The 24,074-nt window shown below is 42.2% G+C and overlaps 1 protein-coding gene and 2 pseudogenes across 2 annotated transcripts; 2 read left to right on the forward strand and 1 right to left on the reverse strand.

The window, feature by feature from the left end:
• Positions 1 to 3,995: 3,995 nt before the first annotated feature.
• Positions 3,996 to 6,153, forward strand: LOC143335013 (uncharacterized; annotated as a pseudogene). Its single transcript, XR_013078382.1, has 2 exons — positions 3,996 to 4,476; positions 5,145 to 6,153. The product of XR_013078382.1 is annotated as an uncharacterized LOC143335013 (transcript).
• A 1,116-nt stretch (positions 6,154 to 7,269) lies between these two features.
• LOC143335300 (uncharacterized) lies at positions 7,270 to 15,897 on the reverse strand (annotated as a pseudogene).
• Positions 15,898 to 16,882: 985 nt separating this feature from the next.
• On the forward strand, positions 16,883 to 20,375 carry LOC143335009 (uncharacterized). The gene is made up of 2 exons (XM_076754103.1): positions 16,883 to 17,361; positions 18,232 to 20,375. Exons 1-2 carry the CDS (start codon positions 17,190 to 17,192, stop codon positions 19,233 to 19,235), a joined length of 1,176 nt encoding a protein of 391 aa, XP_076610218.1. The 5' UTR covers positions 16,883 to 17,189; the 3' UTR covers positions 19,236 to 20,375.
• The last annotated feature ends 3,699 nt before the right edge of the window (positions 20,376 to 24,074 follow it).

Raw genomic sequence — 24,074 nt, forward strand, 5'->3', positions numbered from 1 at the left:
AGATTTAAAGGCTGCTGAGGAGGAAAACAATCATTAATACAGAGCTTTAAACGCAGACTGTGAAGTACACACCATGACTTCATCCATTACACACACACAGACAGACACAGACAGACACACACACACACACACACACACACACACACACACACACACACACAGTTAGGATATGATATCATGCTGAGGATTAGTAATCAACTCATTGATGAGTTTCCCTGGCAGTTACTGTGTGTGTGTGTGTGTGTGTGTGTGTGTGTGTGTGTTTCTGTTTCTTCCATCTGTTGTTTATTTCTGACGTTAATCATTTTGTCGTCGGATGTTTTCATGGTTACGGTGAAGCGCTGTGATTTTCTCTGACCTTCAGCTCGAACACACAGCAGTGACCTTTGACCTCTGACCTCGTTCACTTGCTTCGTTCACTCACGTCTCTTCCTTGCGACACACATCATTCCACCAGTGGTGGAGAGTAACTAAGTAATCAAGTACTGTACTTACATAGCTATAATTTTGAGGTACTCGTATTTTACTTGAGTATTTCCACTTTTTGCTACTTTGTACTTCTACTCCACTTCATGTAACTACAGCCTCTGCCAGTACAACAAATATAAATCTGTGTTTTGACGCGTCTCTCGTCTGTCTGACACCAGAAGCAGCAGGACGACGGACAGACTCTCTGCAGCGTTTGTCGCCCTCCAGCTGCTGAACGAAGCACCAGCAACAGAAAGCCTCACTTTGGTTAATATGCAGCATGAGGTTTATATTTTACACTTATTAAATATATCAGTCAGGAAAATGAGCTTGAAAACACGTTTAGAGCTCAGCTTATTTCCTAGTTGTATTTTGTCTTTCAAGTAAAAGAATTTATCTAGTTCCTGACTAAAAATGGGTACTTCTATTATCATATATATGTCAAATATAGAAATTAGCTCCACATTTACCAGCTGCAGCACACTAATTGTAATCCAGTAATACAATTCTTCTTCTGCATACTGAGTACTTTTACTTTTGTTACTTTAAGCATATTTTGATACTTTTCTTGTTGTACTTCAGTATAATTTTGAACACAGTATTTCTGCACAATAACTTTACTACACAAAAACATGTAAAAATATCATCCCACTGCCACGTGACAGCGTCTCATCCCGTAGTGTTTTTCCTCAGGTAAAGGTGAGGACACCTGTATGCAGGTGAGGTGTGGCGGCCCCCTCAGATCTCATCACTTCTTAACCTGCACATGACGACGGCTGTTAGGACTCTGACCTTGCTGAGCTCCAGGCTGTAAACCTTTAGACACTTACAGCCCCACAATTAGGAGGTTAAAGTGAGAGCTGAAGGCCTCGGGTGGTCTGCAGCTGCATCATGTGTCTCTGTCGCAGGTCAAATGTCTACTAGAGGACTTTCAGAAGTATCTTCAAGCCGTTTGTGAATCAACAGACATGTCTCATGTTTGAATGGCAGCGTCGGTCTGTCAACAACTCTTGAATGTTGGTGCTGAAATGTGGTTGAGACTTCATGTTCCCTCCAGGGTGAACTGTAAAAACTCAGTGATCCTCTGGCGTTTCATCTAGCGCTGCCATCAGGTCAATATTTCATTATGTTCTGCACTTTGGTTTATGACCAAATACCTGCAGAGCTGACTTTCCCAGCAGCCTAAGCTGTACTCTGCCTTCAGTGCTAAATAGCAATGTTAGCATGCTGACACAATAAAATAAGATAAGACAAGACTTTATTGATCCCACGCTGGGGAAATTTAGTCGTTACAGCCAGCAAGTATTACAAAACGCAAAAACATACCACAAAAGTACTATTGCCAATATTATTACGAGAAAAACTACTAATGTCATAATCCTACTCTGGGATCAACAAAGTAATTCTGATTCTGATTATGTTGTATTGCACTTGAGAAATAGCGTTGCATCAAAAAGACATAGATCGATATTTAGATCGGCACGTCCAGGTAGCATGCAACACTTTTCCAGCTCATTTGCTAGCAGACACTTGACTCGTTTCAAAAGACTGAACACAGATTTATGTCGTCTGTTTCCTGAACTTTAAAGCTAGAAGCTCTTTTCCATCTCAACAACCCGCCTCCAGGTCAAAGGAGTATTTCCTGCTTCTTGGATTTGCGTCTATTGACACAAACGCACCGTTCACGTTTCTACTCAAACACCGTGAGAAAGCTCAGATTGTTGTTAGTCGATTGATGCAGATCATTTCAATGTACAATCGCAACAGGGGGCTCAATAAACGGCAACAGCAGAAAAACAACCGCTTTCAAAACAGATAACTCACCGCTGGCGTCTCTCGGGGATCCACAGATTGATAACATGCCGACAAAAACGGTCTGCAAACCTCCGCAAACGTCCACAAGATCCACTGCGGTAAAAACATGGAGTCCAAAACATGAAAACAGTCGACAGAAAGATGTTTTCTCCTGTCAAACTAGCAGGTGACCAGCTCCTCTTCCGCTTGTCTTCTGCTTTCCCTCTCACAACTTCCGGAAAAAGTAGAAATTGGCGCCATTTTGTCTTCTGCTTTCCCTCTCACAACTTCCGGAAAAAGTAGAAATTGGCGCCATTTTGTCTGGAGGTAGAAGCCTGAGCTGTGTTGGAGGGCCGAACCAACCAAAACTTGAACTTATTTCTGCTCAATATTCAGTTTCTCCCATTGTAAAAAACAGAAAATCATGTATTTCACAGTGATGGGTCCTACCGTGCCGAATGACAGGACCAATGACTGGAGGCGTGGGAGCGCCTGTCCAGTAAAAGTGGGCGTGTCAGGTGAAGCCCGGTGGGAATCACGTGACCGATGACAAACGAGGCCTCGGTTTTTGTGGGTTACGTCACTGTCTCATTCCGCGTGTCGCGGTGGTGTGGTGTCTGTTTCTGCGGGTCAGTAGCGAGTTCAGCAGATTAGATAAGTAGATTATTAGCGAGTGAACTAGAGTATATAGGCAGATCAGTACTAGTGTCATTATAACATTTATCATTATTCATAGTATTATTATTAGTATAATATAATATATAACCTAGCTGGAGGGTTACAGTGTTGTACACTGTGATAATTGATGTGATGTACTATGATACAGTGTCCTGAGACAACTTCTGTTGTGATTTGGTGCTATACAAATAAAACTGAATTGAAGTATTTCATCCTCTTTCTATGGAGCCTCCAGGAAAGAGGAGCCCTTCTCCTGTCTGGGAGTATGTTGACGTGGCTGCTCACAAGACGGTATGTGAATTATTGATGAGTGATTTTATTTGCACGTCATCACAATATGGCCACATAAGCGGCATTATTTTGTATTATTTTATCTCAAAGGTGAAATGTCTGCTGTGTCTGACTTACAGCAACAATACATCCTCCATGCTGAGGCCTTATCGAGCCCTGCATGAGCATGCTCAGCCTGCCAGCAGACCAGACAACAGCCAAAGGAACTGATGATCTTCCCAATCTTGTCGTGTTTGGCAGGAAGCTTGTAGCAAGAGAAAGGCTGGTCTAATTACAGGAGCAGATGGGGAGACCAACACTTAAGTTGTGTTTAGTGAAGCCCGTGTCGTTTAGGGCGAATGACGACACCTATGACGTCCCAAGCCTCGCTGGTTCAGGAATTGGTTCGAGTATGGGCGCAATTTGCAATGGATCCGCTCACATTTCGTGGGTTATTGTTGGCGATTTGTTGGTTTGTGTGTGTGTGAACAATTTGGCTGGAAGGCTACAAGAAGCTTCATCTCGCCATCACTACCAAACGCTGAGAGCTTTTGTGGAGCAGCGACTGACTGCGGCTGCTGAAGAGATAATTGAGCTGTTTGAAAGAACGATATCAGAGCACGAGGAGGAACTTTGCGTCTCACACTACATCCTCCGATACAGGAGGTGGCGATATGCACCGTGTAAGAGTTGCGACCTGCCATCAAATCCCACCAAAAAAGACGAAACGGTACCGGAAGTAATTGTACTTCTCGTGGCTAACGTGCTCACTTTTCCCTTTATTTATCACGCGTCGTCGGACAACAAAGTCGGAGTGAACCACCAGAGTTTGTACGTGGACAAAGTTTAAGGAAACTTTCGGAATGTTTCACGACGGACGCATCTCCTGTTAAACCTGTCAGAATAGACTCTGTGCTGCTTTCTTTATTTGAGAAGGTTTGGAATCTGACTCATCTGTTGTCCTGTGAAGCTAATGAAGCTAACTTAGCTTTGCTAGCTGGAAACACACGGACGTGAACGCAGCAGCACATCAGAGTGAGCCAACAGCTTTAACGGAGTGTGTCTGGAGGAAAAGTTGCTGTGAATCAGTAAAAATGTCTAAAGTCCAAACGCTGAGAGCTTTTGTGGAGCAGCGACTGACTGCGGCTGCTGAAGAGATAATGGAGCTGTTTGAAAGAACGATAGCAGAGTACGAGGAGGAACTTTGTCGACAACGAAAACTACTGGACGCTGTTTTCCAGCCTGAAGTCCGGTTACACAGAGCAGGTTTGACTCTTTACTGCTTATTCTCACTGCAAACTGCTGCAAACCTGCTGACATCCTCTGATTTGAGAAAGAGTTCAACTTCTATCAGGACTCTCAACGTTTAATATATTAATGAAAGCCTTGAAAAGATTACAAACATAAGGTATGTTGGGCTTCAGTGTTTCTGCTGTATGTTTGGGTCAGTGCGACATAGCAGTCCAGCGGCCTCACAAGGTCACGTGATTTGTTCCGGGGGAACTGTTGTCCACGTTGTCATGTGATCTGACAGCGACGGTTAGTGGCGATCATGCATCTGTTCTCATTTAAAGTTTCCATGTTGAAGGAAGGTCAGTTTTACTGTGTTGAGTCAAGTGTCGTCTGATGTGAGACAGTTTTGTCTGTGTTGAAGCTCCAAATGAAAGTAGAAAACACTCAAAGATGATGAAGTATGTGCGGTATGGTTATCTGAAACCACTGAACTGATAGAAGATGTTGGCCGTTACTGTTATTTTATGGCGTTTCTGCTGTGATGAAATACAAAGTGCACGATATGTTTGGAGTTTGTTTTAGTTTGACAGACTTCCAAATATGTTCAACATCTCTCCACATTGAAGAAAGCGGTGGTTCAAAAGTTAACAGGAAATGACCGTTTTCTAAAAGGTGTGTATGTGTTTCATGATCCTCCACAGACGTCCAGCAGCTGTTGGTGAGTCAAGAAGAGGATCCTCCTCAGCAGCAGGACTGTCTGGACAGTCTGGACCAGGAGGAGCCACCAGAGCTGCCACACATTAAAGAGGAACAGGAGGAACTGTGGACCAATCAGGAGGCTGATATCAGTAAGTTCACACTCAGTGTCCCTGTGAAGAGTGAAGAAGAGGTTGATGAAGAGAAACCTCAGTCCTCACAGCTTCATCAGAGACCAACTGAACAGATGAAGACAGAATCTGATGGAGAGGACTGTGGAGGACCAGGACCAGACAGGAACTTGAATCCAGATCATTTACAAGCAGCTCCTCATGACACGACTTCAGACTCCTCTGAACCTGAGACGGACGACAGTTGTGACTGGGAACCTCCGTCAGGTTTAAAGCCTCTGCAAAACAATGAAGAATCTGGAAGTGATGTGGAATGTAATAGAGGAAAAACCTCATTTAGCTCTTGTGCTACAAGCCTTGGCTCAAAGGAACATCTGCAGAAACACAATGGAATCCAAACAGGGGAGGATCCCTTCAGTTGCTCAGTTTGTGGTAAAGGATACAATCATAAGAGCTCCTTAAAGGCACACATGAGACTTCATTCAGAAGGAAAAAGTTTCAACTGCCCAGTCTGTAAAAAAGCTTTTGAGAGGAGAACAAATCTTGTGTCACACATGAGAATCCACACAAGAGAGAAACCCTTCAGTTGTTCAGTGTGTGGTTTAAGATTCACACAAAGCTCAACTTTGACCTCACATTTACGAGTTCATACGGGAGAAAAACCTTTCAAATGCTCAGTTTGTGAAGCTAATTTCAGTTCCAGAAGCAATTTGTCCAAACACATGAGAACCCACACAGGGGAGAAACCATTTAGTTGTTCAGTCTGTGGTAAAGGATTTACACGAAAATCTGATTTGAGACGACACTTGATCGTCCACACAGGGGAGAAAACATTTAGTTGTTCAATCTGTGGTCAAAGATTCACACAACATTCATCTCTTAGACAACACTCAACTGTCCACACAGGGGAGAAACCATTCAATTGTACAGTTTGTGGTAAAGGATTTGCACGAAAATTTGATTTGAGGCGACACTTGATCGTCCACACAGGGGAGAAAACATTTAGTTGTTCAATCTGTGGTCAAAGATTCACACAACATTCATCTCTGAGACAACACTCAACTGTCCACACAGGGGAGAAACCATTCAGTTGTACAGTTTGTGGTAAAGGATTTACACGAAAATCACATTTGAGAGATCACACCGTCGTCCACACAGGGGAGAAACCATTTAGTTGTTCAATCTGTGGTCAAAGATTCACACAACATTCATCGCTGAGACAGCACTCAACTGTCCACACAGGGGAGAAACCATTCAGTTGTACAGTTTGTGGTAAAGGATTTACACGAAAATTACATTTGAGAGAACACTCGGCTGTCCACACGGGAGAAACCATTTAGTTGCAGCATCCACTCAGCTTGCTCATATGAAAAAACACAAGTGTGTTGGTGAGAGCAGTGGAAGTCAATGAAACTGTAGAGATGCTCGTCGAGCCAACTTTTCCAGCAGGATTGTGACACTGAAAGCAAGATTTGGCTCAACGCTGATCATTTCAAAACTGTGAAATGGACACTAATAAGTTGTACTTCATGGTTTCATCTGAGGTGAAGCCACACGGTCATTTTAACTCTGCTCTGTTTGTGTCTACATGTGCCTTTTGATGTTACATGTCGGGCTGTGTACGAAAAACAAGCTGCTAATCTGGACAGATAACTAAGTAAACTTTGTGGTGCTTGTCAGCCGTGACATGTTTCTCAACCATGAACAGATTGTTTACTGAATGTTGTGAGAGTTAACCCCCCCCCCCCCCAGTGCAGATCCAGCAGTGTGTCCGTCCCAGGTGTGGCGTTAGGGGTGGGCCTGGCGGGCCTGGGCCCACCCACTTGCGCAACTCGCCCACCTGAAATGAGTTGAAAAATTTTCTTAACATATATTTTTAATGATTAAAATCAGCATTTTAATAAAACCCTTCAAACAAAAACGTTTCTATTTGAAAAAAAAAAAAAAAAAAAAAAGATACAACACTTATTCGGCTGTTATCACGTGAGGTCTAGTCCAGTCACAGCGGGCCCTCATTGGTCACCCCAGACATGTTATAGTCGCGCACACACGTCACAATCTGGCGGTTGTTCGGCAAAAAATGGTGACTGAGAAGGGCAGTGGATTCAATATTAGAGACACGGGCTGCGACGGTTAAATGACTGCATCGCTATGGCACAACAGTTATCTATGCTTAAGTATGTTAAAAGAGTAAGAACTGAGTCACCAGCCTTTGACTGCTGCGCGTCACCAAGACCATCACCACATGGATGTCATTCGCATGAGAATGTGTTTCGGTGTTACTTTGCCTTCACTGAGCCCATTTTTGTCGTGTTGTCTATGGCAGACTTTACTGTGAGTATCAAAAGAGAAAGTTGTAAATGTGTCTGTGAGAATTTGAAATAAAAACTTCACCTGTCGTTAAAGGATATTTCGTGCCCTCTGTCTTATGTTCAATACAAGAACACGTCATTTTCCAACTATGCAGAAGTGATGTATTTAGGAAATCATTGCGTTTTTATATACCTGCAAATGCATTTCCCATGGAAACTAGAACTTGTAGAAAATGGAGAGGATACAGGAGGTAGAGCTAAACACTCCTGCCTGACTTGACTGTCGTCAGATGACCTTCACAGACAGTGAAGGTCATGAATGAACTGTGCTGTTCACACATTAAAAGATAAAAATGAATAAATAAGGTAAAAATACAATATAAAACACAGCACAATGAGAGACAGACCAGACAACAAAAACAAAAAAAAACCAAAGCCCAGAACAAACATCTATGAAAAGGTTGCCTGTAGAAATGCATTTTAAGGAAAATTCAGCAGATCTGATAGATGAGGAAGATGATTCCAGAGGATTAATCAACAGGATCTTGTAGTTTACTCTGAATTTCACAGGAAGTCAAAGGAGGGAAGCGAGAACAGGAGTAACGTGGGACCGTCGGCTGGTTCTCGTCAAGAGCCTGACAGCTGCATTCTGAACGGACTGCTTCAGAAAACAGGACTGAACGAGCTCAGCAACATGTGGGTCAAAGGTCATGAACTGATCAGAGATTCTTAGCAGTAGATGTGATGTTAGAGTGAAATGGACCCATAAACTGATCACCTGCAGACGAAAATCAGAGCCACATCTTGCTTTCAATGTTGTAATCCTGCTGGAAAAGCTGGCTCGACGAGCATCTCTGCAGTTTCATTTACTTCCACTGCTCTCACCAGCACACTCGTGTTTTTTTTATAGAAGCAGGTCGAGTTAATCTTTTATCACAAACGCTGCAACCAAATGGTTTCTCCTTTGTGGACGGTCAAGTGTTGTCTCAGATATCCACTTTCTCCAAATCTTTTACCACAGACTGAATAGTTAAATGGTTTCTCCCCTGTGTGCATTCTCATGTGTCTGGACCATTGGCTTCTGTAACCAAAATTAGCTTCACAAACTGAGCATGTGAAAGGTTTTTCTCCCATATGAACTCGTAAATGTGGGGTCAAATTTGAATTTTGTGTGAATCTTTTACCACAGACGCGGCAACTAAAGGGTTTCTCGCCTGTGTGGATTCTCATGTGTCTCACAATATGTGTTCTCCATTGAAAAGCTTTTTTACAGACTGGGCAACTCAAACTCTTTATTTCTAAATGAAGTCTCATGTGTGCCTTTAAGGAGCTCTTATGATAGTATCCTTTACCACAAACTGAGCAACTAAATGGTTTCACTCCTGTTTGGATTCCACTGTGTTTCTGCAGATGTTTCTTTGAGCCAAGGCTTGTAGCACAAGAGTTAAATGAGGTTTTTCCTCTATTACATTCCACATCAGCTCCAGATTCTTCATTGTTTTGCAGAGGCTTTAAACCTGACGGAGGTTCCCAGTCACAACTGTCGTCCGTCTCAGGTTCAGAGGAGTCTGAAGTCGTGTCATGAGGAGCTGCTTGTAAATGATCTGGATTCAAGTTCCTGTCTGGTCCTGGTCCTCCACAGTCCTCTCCATCAGATCCTGTCTTCATCTGTTCAGTTTGTCTCTGATGAAGCTGTGAGGACTGAGGTTTCTCTTCATCAACCTCTTCTTCACTCTTCACAGGGACACTGAGTGTGAACTTACTGATATCAGCCTCCTGATTGGTCCGCAGTTCCTCCTGTTCCTCTTTAATGTGTGGCAGCTCTGGTGGCTCCTCCTGGTCCAGACTGTCCAGACAGTCCTGCTGCTCAGGAGGATCCTCTTCTTGACTCACCAACAGCTGCTGGACGTCTGTGGAGGATCATGAAACACATACACACCTTTTAGAAAACGGTCATTTCCTGTTAACTTTTAAACCACCGCTTTCTTCAATGTGGAGAGATGTTGAACATATTTGGAAGTCTGTCAAACTAAAACAAACTCCAAACATATCGTGCACTTTGCATTTCATCACAGCAGAAACGCCATAAAATAACAGTAACGGCCAACATCTTCTATCAGTTCAGTGGTTTCAGATAACCATACCGCACATACTTCATCATCTTTGAGTGTTTTCTACTTTCATTTGGAGCTTCAACACAGACAAAACTGTCTCACATCAGACGACACTTGACTCAACACAGTAAAACTGACCTTCCTTCAAAATGGAGACTTTAAATGAGAACAGATTCATGATCGCCACTAACCGTCGCTGTCAGATCACATGACAACGTGGACAACAGTTCCCCCGGAACAAATCACGTGACCTTGTGAGGCCGCTGGACTGCTATGTCGCACTGCCCCCAAACATACAGCAGAAACACTGAAGCCCAACATACCTTATGTTTGTAATCTTTTCAAGGCTTTCATTAATGTATTAAACGTTGAGAGTCCTGATAGAAGTTGAACTCTTTCTCAAATCAGAGGATGTCAGCAGGTTTGCAGCAGTTTGCAGTGAGAATAAGCAGTAAAGAGTCAAACCTGCTCTGTGTAACCGGACTTCAGGCTGGAAAACAGCGTCCAGTAGTTTTCGTTGTCGATTAAAACTGTTGGCTCACTCTGATGTGCTGCTGCGTTCACGGCCGTGTGGTTCCAACTTTATCCACGTACAAACTCTGGTGGTTCACTCCGACTTTGTTGTACGACGACGCGTAATAAATAAAGGGAAAAGTGAGCACGTTAGCCACGAGAAGTACAATTACTGCTTCTTTTTCTTCTTTTGGTTGAATTTGGGGGGTTGCAACCATAACTTATTAGCTGCATACCGCCACCTACTGTACCGGAGTATGTAGCACGAGTTACTACAAGGATTACTGTATATCACTTAATTGATATTTAATTAATAAATAGAAGTTTAAAACAAACAAACAAACAAACAAAACCTCAGCTAACCTTAAATTCTACAGTATAATCTTGTCTCCTTCAAATACTGCACTACAGCTTTCTGTGTGTCCTGTACCCCTTTTCCTGTCGTTCCCAGAATCCCCTCGAGGCTCCGCTATCTCTCGTGTTGGTTCTGTCCTCTCTCCCCTATATTTCCGACAGTGCATCAATACATGTTCCACATCTTCTGTTATCTTCTGGGGCATTACTAATAGGCGAGGGGTATTGAAACGAATGTTTTCCAGTCTATATTCCTGTGATTTAGCCTTTGTTATCCACCCAAATCCATTACCTTGAAATTTATTATATTCCCAACATTCCTGAATTACACTCTTGGTAGCGTTTTCATGACCACACCCACGTAGACGGCTCCAATATGTAAGCTTACCTCTTCTTAGATCTAATGGAACTTCTCCTAATTCTACCTGTCGTGCCTTGGTTGGTGTTGACCTCATTGTCCCAGTGCATATCCTCAGCGCTTTATTTACTACTCTGTCAATCTTAACTAAGTGTGTTTTGGCAGCTGCACCATAAACAAAACAACCAGAATCTATTATTGATCTCATCTAAGCCCTATAAATATACATCAGTGGCTGTTTGTCTGCTCCACACTCTTGTCCCACTATCGCTCTCATTAAATTAACAACTTGTTGACATTTCATTCCCTCCGTCTCCACATGTGTCTTCCACAGGCCCTTCTGTTCTAACCAGATGTCCACATATTTAAATGAATCTACTTTCTCCATGTCTGGTCCATGTAGCTTCAGGCTCTGTTTATTTATCCCTTTCTTCCTTGTAAGCATGTAACAGGATTTGCTTGTAGAAAGTCTGAATCCAATCATATGACCACTGTTATGTTTTACTTATTGCTTCCTTAATTTTACCCGTAACTCTCGAGAGATCTCGTCCCCTTGCCCTGATGGCCCCATCGTCTGCATAAAGAGCTGACCCGATCCTTCTGTCCAGATTCATAAAAATATCATTAATCATAACATTAAATAAAACTGGACTAATGACACCGCCTTGTGGTATTCCTTAAGAATTTCAAATCCATCAGACAACTTAACTCTGAATCTTCAATCAAGTAAGAAATCTGGAAGAAATATAGAATCTTCCTCTAATACAGGTATTTTAACAAATACCTTTTTCCCAATCATTTTTTTTCTAACATTGACCAAACAGCTCTGATTTGAACGTCCCTCCCTTTAGTAGAGCAATAATTTCTCCATGCATTACGTTAATTTTTAATTACTCTACAAGCTAATGCCTTTTTCCTCTGATAGCTGAATATATTTTCTTGATTCAAGTTATTTGTCAACCTTCTCAGTGCACAATTTTGTTCCTTTATAGCTTGAGTACATTCAACATTCCACCACGGAACCACATTGACAGAGCATATAATTGGAAAATGGTCGCTTCCAACATTTGAACTGTCTTTAACACTCCACTCACAAGAACTTGCTGTAGGGGAATTAATTATTACCTCTAAATTAATGTTGCATTCGTTAATAAGAGCCGGGCACCAACTTTCTTCAGCTAAGAAGAATTCTGTATATCATATCTGTTAAAGCTGATGTAGTGAACGAATGAACCAACAGCAGATCAGTCTGATAATCGAAGGCGTGAACTCTCAGTACAGGGATTGCTTATATCCAGCTCAAAGGACACCGTCTGACAGCGACTTGTATGCAAAAGATTATTTATTAACCACAATAATGAAGTGAGTATGAATCATGGATAAGGCGATATATTATATGGATGATATAGATTAACACAAACACTGCACAGAGGAACTTATGGCAAGAGGATGGTAAAATGAGCTTGGCGATAGTGAGAAGTAGGTTTTTAAAGAGAAATGGGGACGAGAATATGAAGTTAATTTGTTGAATGAACGATTTAGAGAATTTAAACAAATTGACAGGATCTCAACCTCACGGACCAACTCTTATTCAAACCCGCTTAAGTCTGCCTACTTTGTCAGTGACGCTCCTGTAGATGTCTGCTCCGAACTGACACGAAGAGGCTCCGAGTCACCGCCCGTCACTCGGATCTGTGCTGCGCTCTGCAGGACGAATCAAGCGAACCACGGCTGAGAGCCGGTGTTGGACAGGGATGTCTCGGGAGCTGAGGGTCTTCGGTGTCGGTCACAGACGAGGAACGGCTTCGGATGGCTCTTTAACCCGGACCAGCGGGTCAGCAGCAGGCTACAGGTCTTCGGTGCGGTCAGTTAGTTGTTGGCCGTTTGGCAAGACTTTTGATTACTAATAATAAGACTGAGAAACTCTTCGATGGCCGGTCGAAAATGTCTTCAAAATTATTATTACGTGACTAGACTTTAACAACAAAAGCAGGAATTATGCGGCTTGGCGTGGCGAGCAAAAATTAAAGTTTCACGAAGAAGATTAGAAAAGTGCGTTTTCTGCAGAATTAAATGGATCCACTCTGTGTGAGCAGCAACAAAAAGACTGAGAAAACGACGGAGCGGAAAATACTTGAAAACTAAAGACAAAGAACTTACAGAAACTAACGAACGAACTACTACACAAAACAGAACTTAACACAAACTAAGACAGAACTAGACACAAACAGGAAGACAGAAAACTAGATTAACTGAAGTCCGCTGCGCGCGCGTCGAACCAGCAGGACGTCACGCATGTTCATAGGCGAGCGACGGAATTTCACCCTGTGGAGCGGGAATTAATGAATGATTCACACGAGGGCTCATCTGCTTCTCACTATGGTCAATCCGATATATTTTAACATGATCTGTTTTCAATGGCACTTCAACAACAACATGCGCGTTCACTACATGCGTTACACAATTCTTATGAATAATGACAACATTAAACAACGAACATGGTAACATTTCCTAATACTAATCCTAATAAACATGATGACTAAGAGTATAACTACTTTAATTTGATGAAGGAATAAAGAAGGCAGACTATATTTGCCGAAATGATTATCGTTATTATAGTTACTTATTAATAAATGTCTTCCGCTAAGCACGTTCAACCTAACCGCTTTGAACCTCTAGATGGCGCTATGGTTCCATGGTAGAAACTCCTTTGAAATAGTTAAATTCACAGTTTCGTCATTCTGTAAGTTAGAAACACCAGGAAAGCATTGTTATTGTACAGATCACGAGCTTAGCAATGTAATAACATCTACAGTTAAATCAAACATTGAGATTTGGTTAATTTGGTAGGTTAAGCAAAAACAGACACACAGAACACACAGACATACAGCACAGTTTGCTTCAGGAATGTCTAATTTACAACCCATCAGCATTATCTGGTTTGAAGATTCCTTGGAGACATGGCATTCGTCCATCCAGGCAGTTTTATTGTCCTTCACTCCCATGGGCTATCAAGAAAGAGTTAGCACCTCCATGAGAACGTCCTGAGCAGATGGAAATTTGAAGGGAAGGTGTTATCAGTGACTCTTGTTGCCCTGAAAGAGTGTGAGAAGTTGTTCTACAACCAGACATCCTGTCTCTGCCTGAGCTCACACCTTCCTGTGAACCTTCCAGATGGTCAATAACTCTTAAAAGGCTGATTGTTTTATAACTTTCTTTTCTCCTGAGGAATGCAAAGAGGGGAGAAGAGGGTCAGCTACAGACCAGTTCTGCTACATTGCCAAATTATTGGAAATTAGAGTAAGATCAATACTTGACAATGTATTAGAGCGTATGTCAATCCTTGTGCCATTTCCATTATTCAGACAAACTAACTGCCTCACATCTATCAATTCTTCCACCACCTCACCATTACTGTCAGTATGTTTAAGACCCTGAAGGCTTCTGTGTGCATCAAAGTCCCTGCACCATATTTCTCTGCTATTTCTTTGTCTATTTATTTTCTTCTCTAAGGATTCTAGTCTTAATGGTTTACAAGGATTGTATAGGTTAACTATTATTATGTTCCCATCTGTTTTTCATATTTCTGTAACTACACATTCCATTTCTGATGTGGTTCTTATCCTTCTGAATGCTATCCCATCCCTAATAAAAGTTGCACACCCTCCACCCTCATTTCCACTTCAATCATACCTCACTGATTGATAACCAGGTAAAAGAAAATCAAGGTGAGGCCGAGGCCAAGTTTCTTGAACACAAACAATATCAGGTTTACTTTTGGATTCTGCTATAAACTTTTTGAATTCCTGACCATTTGCAATTAGACTTCTAGCATTCCATTGTAAGAGATGGAATACCATTATAAGGTTAAACAACACTCTGTGACCACCATCGTTATTTATGCTCAACATCCCATGTATATCTTCAGCTGTCAAGTCTTAAATTCCTGGAAACTCCTCAGCAGCTTCCACCACCTTCTTAATTCTGTCGCTCTTCCTTTCTTGTCTTGTAGCTACATTAACAACTTTACACATGAAAGCTACAAAGCTCCTCTTTTCTACAGTTAAGGTGTTCTCAACATTGCATTCGTGGTTACGTTCCTGTGGAGGTTCTGGCCTTTCTGGTTTGTTCTCTGGGGTAGGCCTTCAGCATAGTACTGCATCTCACTGTCATACGTGTTTTCATCAGGCCTACTCTGCTCTGCCTCCATTTCCACTGCTGCACCGTGTCCCATTCTTTGGCATGTAAAGCATCTTAAAGGCTGTGGGACGTACTCTCTCACCTTACAGTTAATCCAGCCCATTCTCACCTCAGGTGGTAGTATTTTCACAAACACCAATGTTATTAGTTTGAGGTCTTCTGGCCTCTGTAACCTTTCCACCTCGGATCTCTCTCTTCACTGCTTCCATGGACATTTCCAATGGCACATTTGTAATCACTCCTCTCAACTTTGCTGCCATTCCTGGAATATGTTCCTTAATCTTTCCGCCATCCAGGCTGCTCATCTTCAACTTTTCCTGTTGTGTTTTGTTTATTGCAGAAATAAGGATTCTTCTATTACTCAGCAATACACCATGACTGTTTTCTTGCATATTTCGTTTGGATATACTCCATCTCAGAAGCCCCATATGAACTATCACCCATCGCCACACTCACGGCACAGTTTGATCCCCAACCCGCCGTTCGCGCCAAACAATTCTCCGTCTTCCTCCTTCTCTCGCCTACAATGACTTCCGGTACCGTTTCTTCTGTTTTTCTGTCTTACACGGTGCATATCGCCACCTCCTGTATCGGAGGATGTAGTGTGAGACGCAAAGTTCCTCCTCGCGCTCTGCTGTCCTTCATTCAAACAGCTCAATCATCTCTTCAGCAGCCGCAGTCAGTCGCTGCTCCACAAAAGCTCTCAGCGTTTGGTAGTGATGGCGAGATGAAGCTGCTTGAAGCCTTCCGGCCAAATGGTTCACAAAAAGGTTCATTTCTCGAGGCTTCGTGTGCACACAAACCCCCCTGCCTGTCAAAGACTGTTAAACAGTCAGATATTTTATAGGTGGTGATGGGTGGTACCGTGCCGACGCTTCGGAGCGGAACCTATAAATTATAGGTAATTGTATTTGTAATTTTATCAATTTACAATGCACTCAAGACTCCACTGCAACAGTGCAGCCATGGGAATGACTGCCAAGAAAAAGAAATCAATTCATCTCAATAAATGCATTTCAGGTATCGTTCATGTATTCATTCATATGAATAAAATGTATTTTTTGTTTAGTGTATTGTGGGTATGTAACATGACAATACAATGGACTCTAGTATTACTTGTCAAATGTTTAGCAATAAATCATTTTATCAACATCTGATGAACTCATAATGACAGGGGAACAATTGTTTTCAGACTGTTGCAGTGTTCTGGGGCACCCTGACCCTTGAGGCTGGCCGTAGACCAAAAGATACAAGAACTCTTTCATACCCACTGTCACTAGTTTTTTAAACACTATCACATGAGTGTTTTCAACTAGTTCTATTTATTGTTTATGTTGTTTTTATTGTATCCTGTTTTTTTGTTGTATTATTATGTCCACTGTCTGGTGAGTTTTCATGTCATATTTAAGTCTAAGTATGAATGTGTTCTCTCTGCTGGTTGCACAACAATCAGGCAGCACATTTTTGGGCCGAGGCTGTCATAATTTAATTTAAAAAAAAAGAAAAAAAAAAAGAAAAAGAGCTTTTGTGGAGCAGCGACTGACTGCGGCTGCTGAAGAGATAATTGAGCTGTTTGAAAGAACGATATCAGAGCACGAGGAGGAACTTTGCGTCTCACACTACATCCTCCGATACAGGAGGTGGCGATATGCACCGTGTAAGAGTTGCGACCTGCCATCAAATCCCACCAAAACAGACGAAACGGTACCGGAAGTAATTGTACTTCTCGTGGCTAACGTGCTCACTTTTCCCTTTATTTATCACGCGTCATCGGACAACAAAGTCGGAGTGAACCACCAGAGTTCGTACGTGGACAAAGTTTAAGGAAACTTTCGGAATGTTTCACCACGGACGCATCTCCTGTTAAACCTGTCAGAATAGACTCTGTGCTGCTTTCTTTATTTGAGAAGGTTTGGAATCTGACTCATCTGTTGTCCTGTGAAGCTAATGAAGCTAACTTAGCTTTGCTAGCTGGAAACACACGGACGTGAACGCAGCAGCACATCACAGTGAGCCAACAGTTTTAACGGAGTGTGTCTGGAGGAAAAGTTGCTGTGAATCAGTAAAAATGTCTAAAGTCCAAACGCTGAGAGCTTTTGTGGAGCAGCGACTGACTGCGGCTGCTGAAGAGATAATGGAGCTGTTTGAAAGAACGATAGCAGAGTACGAGGAGGAACTTTGTCGACAACGAAAACTACTGGACGCTGTTTTCCAGCCTGAAGTCCGGTTACACAGAGCAGGTTTGACTCTTTACTGCTTATTCTCACTGCAAACTGCTGCAAACCTGCTGACATCCTCTGATTTGAGACAGAGTTCAACTTCTATCAGGACTCTCAACATGTAATATATTAATGAAAGCCTTGAAAAGATTACAAACATAAGGTATGTTGGGCTTCAGTGTTTCTGCTGTATAGTGTCGTCTCTGTCTGTCTGATGTGAGACAGTTTTGTCTGTGTTGAAGCTCCAAATGAAAGTAGAAAACAGTCAGATGTGATGAAGTGTGTGCGGTATGGTTATCTGAAACCACTGGATTGATTGAAGATGTTGGCCGTGTCGCTCAGCCCTCAGAAGAAGAAAAGAAGAACATGCTTTATTAATCACAGCGCACAACGTGCTTCAGCGAATTTTCTCCTCCGCATTTGACCCCCCAGTAAGTCCTTCCTCCGCGGCAGACCAGGCGCGGCGCCCGGGGACCCAATTCCTTTGTTTTTTTTTGGTCACCATTCGGTCATGTTTTTCGTGGGGGTCTTTTGTGGAGGATAGCCCAGGTGAACACGGGGAGAATGTGCAAACTCCACAGAGAAAGGCCCCTTTTTTCCTAAAGGAAACGCCCACCGCGCCCCGGGCGGGAATTGAACCCAGGACCTTCTATCTGTGAGGTGACAGTGTTGCCACTGTATCACCGAGCCACCTCATTACCACACTGTTATTTTATGGCATTTCTGCTGTGATGAAATGCAAAGTGCACGATATGTTTGGAGTTTGTTTTAGTTTGACAGACTTCCAAATATGTTCAACATCTCTCCACATTGAAGAAAGCGGTGGTTTAAAAGTTAACAGGAAATGACCGTTTTCTAAAAGGTGTGTATGTGTTTCATGATCCTCCACAGACGTCCAGCAGCTGTTGGTGAGTCAAGAAGAGGATCCTCCTGAGCAGCAGGACTGTCTGGACAGTCTGGACCAGGAGGAGCCACCAGAGCTGCCACACATTAAAGAGGAACAGGAGGAACTGTGGACCAATCAGGAGGCTGATATCAGTAAGTTCACACTCAGTGTCCCTGTGAAGAGTGAAGAAGAGGTTGATGAAGAGGAACCTCAGTCCTCACAGCTTCATCAGAGACAAACTGAACAGATGAAGACAGGATCTGATGGAGAGGACTGTGGAGGACCAGGACCAGACAGGAACTTGAATCCAGATCATTTACAAGCAGCTACTCATGACACGACTTCAGACTCCTCTGAACCTGAGACGGACGACAGTTGTGACTGGGAGGAGAGGAAGAAACCATTTAATTGTTCAGAATGTGGTAAAAGATTTGCACAAATCTCAAAATTGACCGCACATTTTCGAGTTCATACGGGAGAAAAACCTTTCAAATGCTCAGTTTGTGAAGCTAATTTCAGTTGCAGAAGCAGTTTGTCCAAACACATGAGAATCCACACAGGGGAGAAACGTTTCAGTTGTTCACACTGTGGTAAAAGATTCACGCAACATGTAACTCTGAGACAACACTTGACTGTCCACACAGGGGAGAAACCATTTAGTTGTACAGTTTGTGGTAAAAGATTCACACAGCATGGAACATGGAAACGACACTCAACTGTCCACACAGGGGAGAAACCGTTCAATTGTACAGTTTGTGGTAAAGGATTTGCACGAAAAACACATTTGAAACGACACTCAGCTGTCCACACAGGGGAGAAACCATTTAGTTGCAGCATGTGTGGTAAAAGTTTCTGTGACCTTGTTTCTGTGAAAAAACATAAGTGTGCTGGTGAGAGCAGAGGAAGAAAAGGAAACTGGAGATTTAGTCGAGACAGACAAAGACAAATCCCTCCATCAGGCTCAGTGAGGACTCAGTCTGTGGAAACAGAAGGAGGAAGTGGATTTTGACTTCTGTCACGTTGTGTTTGTGCTACAAATGGATCAACGTAGCTATGGATTATTTTAGTAACCCATTATTCTACCGATTAATCCATCGATTAATCGAGTAATTGAATAAGATATGCTTCTGCTTTAATAAAGAGCAGTTTTGAATATACAAAAAGGAAATAAGACAGGTCTCAAAATAATCAACTGATTCGTTTCCTTTTTAGAAAAATCAGTGTTTCTATTGTTTAAATTTGCATATTTGTCTGTCAAACCTGAACCCATGTAGTGGGCTTCAGGGCCATAGACCACTCTGGATTTGAAAGAAACCACTTTCCAAAATGTAAAAACAAATAAATAAGAAATAATAAAATTACTTTCAAAAAAAAGGTATACGTACAAACTTAAACTGAGGTATACATTAAAACAGTGTTTCAGGTGTGCCGTAGAAGATTTCACCTGATTGGTGCTCTAAGGCTTAGAGCACCAATCAGGTGAAATCTTCCTGTGTGTCTTTCTTCAATTCCTGTAAGAATATCAGCTTTGTGTTAAACTGAACAGGCCCAGGTTTCACACTGAGTAAGTAAATTGAGATTAGATTTTCATTATATTTCAATAAATATACCTTTTGTGACATTTTTGTTTAGTGGCGTGCCTGGTGATTTTTCTAATGTAAAATATGTGCCATGGCTCAAAAAGGTTGGGAAACACTGCATTAAAGCAATAATAATACATAAACATGGACCTTAATTTGTGTGTTTCAATCAGGTGTACAGCTCACGAATGAAAGAACTGTTCACTGTCTTCTTAGAAGACTTTGTTCAACTGTTTGTCTGTAATTTCATGGAAAGTGCTTTTTGTACCATCTTTTAAAAAACATACAAATAAAGTTACTTTATCGTAGTTTTATAATACACATTATATAACTATATATCTTGTTGAGTTAAATTCAGTTATTCCTGTCTGTATTTTTTGCTGCTTTTTTTTTTTTTTTTTGTTACTTTTTAAACAATTCTTGTATACAGTTTGTGTTTGTCTGTATGTTTGCTACTGCAACAGAATAATTTCCTAAATCAGGCTCAATAAAGAAGCAGTCTAAAGTCTTCTTATTGCTTAAATTTGCATATTTGTCTGTCAAACCTGAGCCCATTTAGTGGGCTAAGTTATTATCACACCTGCTGACCTGGGGCCCGTTTCACAAAGCAGGTTTAGTGAAAACTCTGAGTTTGTTAAGCCTGAAATGAAGGAAACTCTGAGTTTTCCGTTTCACAAAGGGAGGTAACTCAAACCAGAGAAAGAGGAGTAACTCTACCTGTTTCACACAGAGAGGTAACTTAAGCTCGCGGTCAGTTACCATAGTAACAGACTCTATGAACCTAACCTGGTCGGGACCAGGTTTTTCTCAATGAACCTGGGGCCCGTTTCACAAAGCAGGTTTAGTGAAAACTCCGAGTTTGTTAAGCCTGAAATGAAGGAAACTCTGAGTTTTCCGTTTCACAAAGGGAGGTAACTCAAACCAGAGAAAGAGGGGTAACTCTAGCCTGTTTCACAGAGAGAGGTAACTTAAGCTCTCGTTCAGTTACCATAGTAACAGACTCTATGAACCTAACCTGGTCGGGACCAGGTTTTTCTCAATGAACCTCGAGTTTCTCTCTGTCTCCGCCCTCTGTCAGCCACACACGGTATTTGATTTCCTCATTCATTCGTCAGCAGGCGAGTTTTGGGATAACATAGTTCTGCCGTCTGTTATTTAAAAAAATCAGTCAGTAGGCACTTTTTTTCACTAACATGGCATGTCTTTTTGACAACGATCCCGTGGATGAAGGCGCAGCATTACTGCGCAGAGAATTAAATATTCGTTGGGAGATGGTTATCAGACCGCGCATAGATGTTCTGGCATTTCCAGACAATTATGTTTTTGAACGGTACCGTTTCACGTCACAGTCCATCATCTACATACACAACCTAATCCGTCTTTACATTTGCAACATTACCAGCCAGAGTCATGCTCTCACATCCCAGCAGATATTGTGTGTTGCGCTGCGTTTCTTCGCGCAGCATTATAAAACAACTGCACAGTCAAACAGCCACTTAATATTTACTTAGTAATATAACACATGATCAAAATGAGGTACCCCCATTAAATTGTGCCGTGTCTTACCTGTTTGAACAATGTTTTTATGTTTCATCTTGAGCTGCTACCAAGTGCACTTCTCCCCCGCTGGATTGCACCTACATGAAATAAATTAATGAGCTACCATTCAAGCAGTTTTCCCCTGTAATATTATTGTGATTGCAAAGGACTACATTTAAACTTACGCATTGACCCGAGCAGCAATGTTCCCCCACGCGGCCTCCCTCTCTTTTGCAGCTGCAGCGGTGTTACACTTTTTTCTAAAAAACATGCTCAAATTCGCCGTATGAGCGCATTAAGATTTCGAGTTCCAGTGTGGTAAAAAAACGCAGCCCTCCTCTTCCCCGTCGCCATGGTGACTCGTCGAATCGGGGCTCCATTGATGTTGGCTTTTTATAGTCGTGGTGCACGCGCTTAACTCTGAGTTAACCTACTCTGAGTTGACTGAACTAACTCAAATCACCTGTTCTGAAACCGGAAACTCGGAGTTTCCTATCTCAGGCTAGATCAACTCAGGGTTCAGGATTAGACTCGGAGTTTGTTGAACCTCCTTTGTGAAACGGGCCCCTGGAGTTCCTCTCTGTCTCCGCCCTCTGTCAGCCACACACGGTGTTTGATTTCCTCATTCATTCGTCAGCAGGCGAGTTTTGGGATAACATAGTTCTGCCGTCTGTTATTTAAAAAAATCAGTCAGTCAGCACTTTTTTTCTCTAACGTGTCCTTTTGACAACGACCCCGTGGATGAAGGATTACTGCGCAGGGAATTAAACATTCGTCGGGAGATGGTTATCAGACCGCGCATAGATGTTCTGGCATTTCCAGACCATTATCTTTTTGAACGGTACCGTTTGACGTCACAGTCCATCATCTACATACACAACCTAACCCGTCCTTACATCTGCAACATTACCAGCCGGAGTCATGCTCTCACATCCCAGCAGATATTGTGTGTTGCGCTGCGTTTCTTTGCGCAGCATTATGTTGTGATAACAACTGCACAGTCAAACAGCCACTTAATATTTACTTTACAATGTGACACATGATCAAAATGAGGTACCCCCATTAAATTATGCCGTGTCTTACCTGTTCGAACAATGTTTTTATGTTTCATCTTGAGCTGCTGCCAAGTGCGCTTCTCCTCCGCCTGATTGCACCTGCATGAAATAAATTAATGAGCTCCCATTCAAGCAGTTTTCCCCTGTAATATTATTGTGATTGCAAAGGACTACATTTAAACTTACGCACTGACCCCACGCCGCCTCCCTCTCTTTTGCAGCTGCAGCGGTGTTACACTTTTTTCTAAAAACATGCTCAAATTCGTCGTATGAGCGCATTAAGAGTTCGAGTTCCAGTGGGGTAAAACACGCAGCCCTCCTCTTCCCGTCGCCATGGTGACTCGTCGAATCGGGGCTCCATTGATGTTGGCTTTTTATAGTCGTGGTGCACGCGCTTAACTCTGAGTTAACCTACTCTGAGTTGATTGAACTAACTCAAATCACCTGTTCTGAAACCGGAAACTCGGAGTTTCCTATCTCAGACTAGATCAACTCAGGGTTCAGGATTAGACTCGGAGTTTGTTGAACCTCCTTTGTGAAACGGGCCCCTGGAATCAGACTAAACTGAATGTCCTTGCTGTTTTGAATCAGTGTTTTTGAGGCTCAAACTGCTCCTTACACCATCTGATAATTTGTTTTGTGTATTTCAGGGAGTGTGTGTGTGTGTGTGTGTGTGTGTGTGTGTGTGTGTGTGTGTGTGTGTGTGTGTGTGTGTGTTTTATCTGTAAATCAAAAACTCAGGACGTTTTTAATTGTAATCTTCAAAGGCTTGAATTCAAAAGCAGCGTCATGCGTCACTTCCCCGGATGTCCACCGGGCGGCAGCAGTGCGTCACTGAAAAACACCTGGAGGTCTCCACTGCGTGTCTGATCAACATTTCAGCTGATTGTGAAGTGTTTAAGAGTTTCTGTCAGAAAGAAGTTAAACTTTAAAAGTGCCCAGTTAATCAGGAACATGAATAATGTCAAATCTTAAAAAGCGCGTTCTGAAAGGAACGAGCTGTCAGTGGACATGTGATTTCATCCTGTTTATGAATTGTTTATAGGTAATTACTGCGTTATTAATGTGAAAAGAGCGATTACGTTTCTCCAGCATAGAGTTTATGACCCCTGACAGAACCTTTAAGATGCTCACTAACTTCTTTTTTATTCTATTTGCTTGATTGGAAACTCTTACGTTATACTTCTCATCCAAAACACTGCAGTTATCCGACAGCTTTAGTTACAGGTTACTTTGCAAATTGAAATATTACACAGAAGACAAATGTTCAGTATATAAAATATGATGCATTGTTACAGATTAAACTAACCAACAATTAAAATGATGGCCGCTCATAATGAGTTATACTTCTATAATAAACCATTATGAAGCTCAGGGGCCTTTTCTTGCGTAACATTGGTGGGTTTTGTTTTGCTGTTGTGTTTTTGTGTGTTTACTGTGATGCGCAGCCTTCATTTGTTCAAGCTTTGGAAAGACAGATTGACTTAAACATGAAGTTCACTGTGAGCTACGGGAATGCAAATGAATCAACGATAATAAAAAAAAGGTTCATACGTGTGTGTGTGTGTGTGTGAGAGAGAGAGAGAGAGAGAGAGAGCGCGTGTGTGTGCGCACAGACAGGGGGAGTGTGTGTGCGCACCTTGTCTGGGTGTGTCCCTCTAAAAGCAGCAGGTA

This window comes from Chaetodon auriga, chromosome 17 (assembly GCF_051107435.1).
Source record: "Chaetodon auriga isolate fChaAug3 chromosome 17, fChaAug3.hap1, whole genome shotgun sequence".
Classification (NCBI taxonomy): Eukaryota; Metazoa; Chordata; class Actinopteri; order Chaetodontiformes; family Chaetodontidae; genus Chaetodon; species Chaetodon auriga.

Bases quoted from the DNA above. Each gene is read 5' to 3' on its own strand.
- LOC143335009 (XM_076754103.1), top strand. From the start codon at position 17,190: ATGTCTAAAGTCCAAACGCTGAGAGCTTTTGTGGAGCAGCGACTGACT. The intron at 17,362-18,231 runs GTTTGACTCTTT...GATCCTCCACAG, and splicing joins AGTCCGGTTACACAGAGCAG to ACGTCCAGCAGCTGTTGGTG.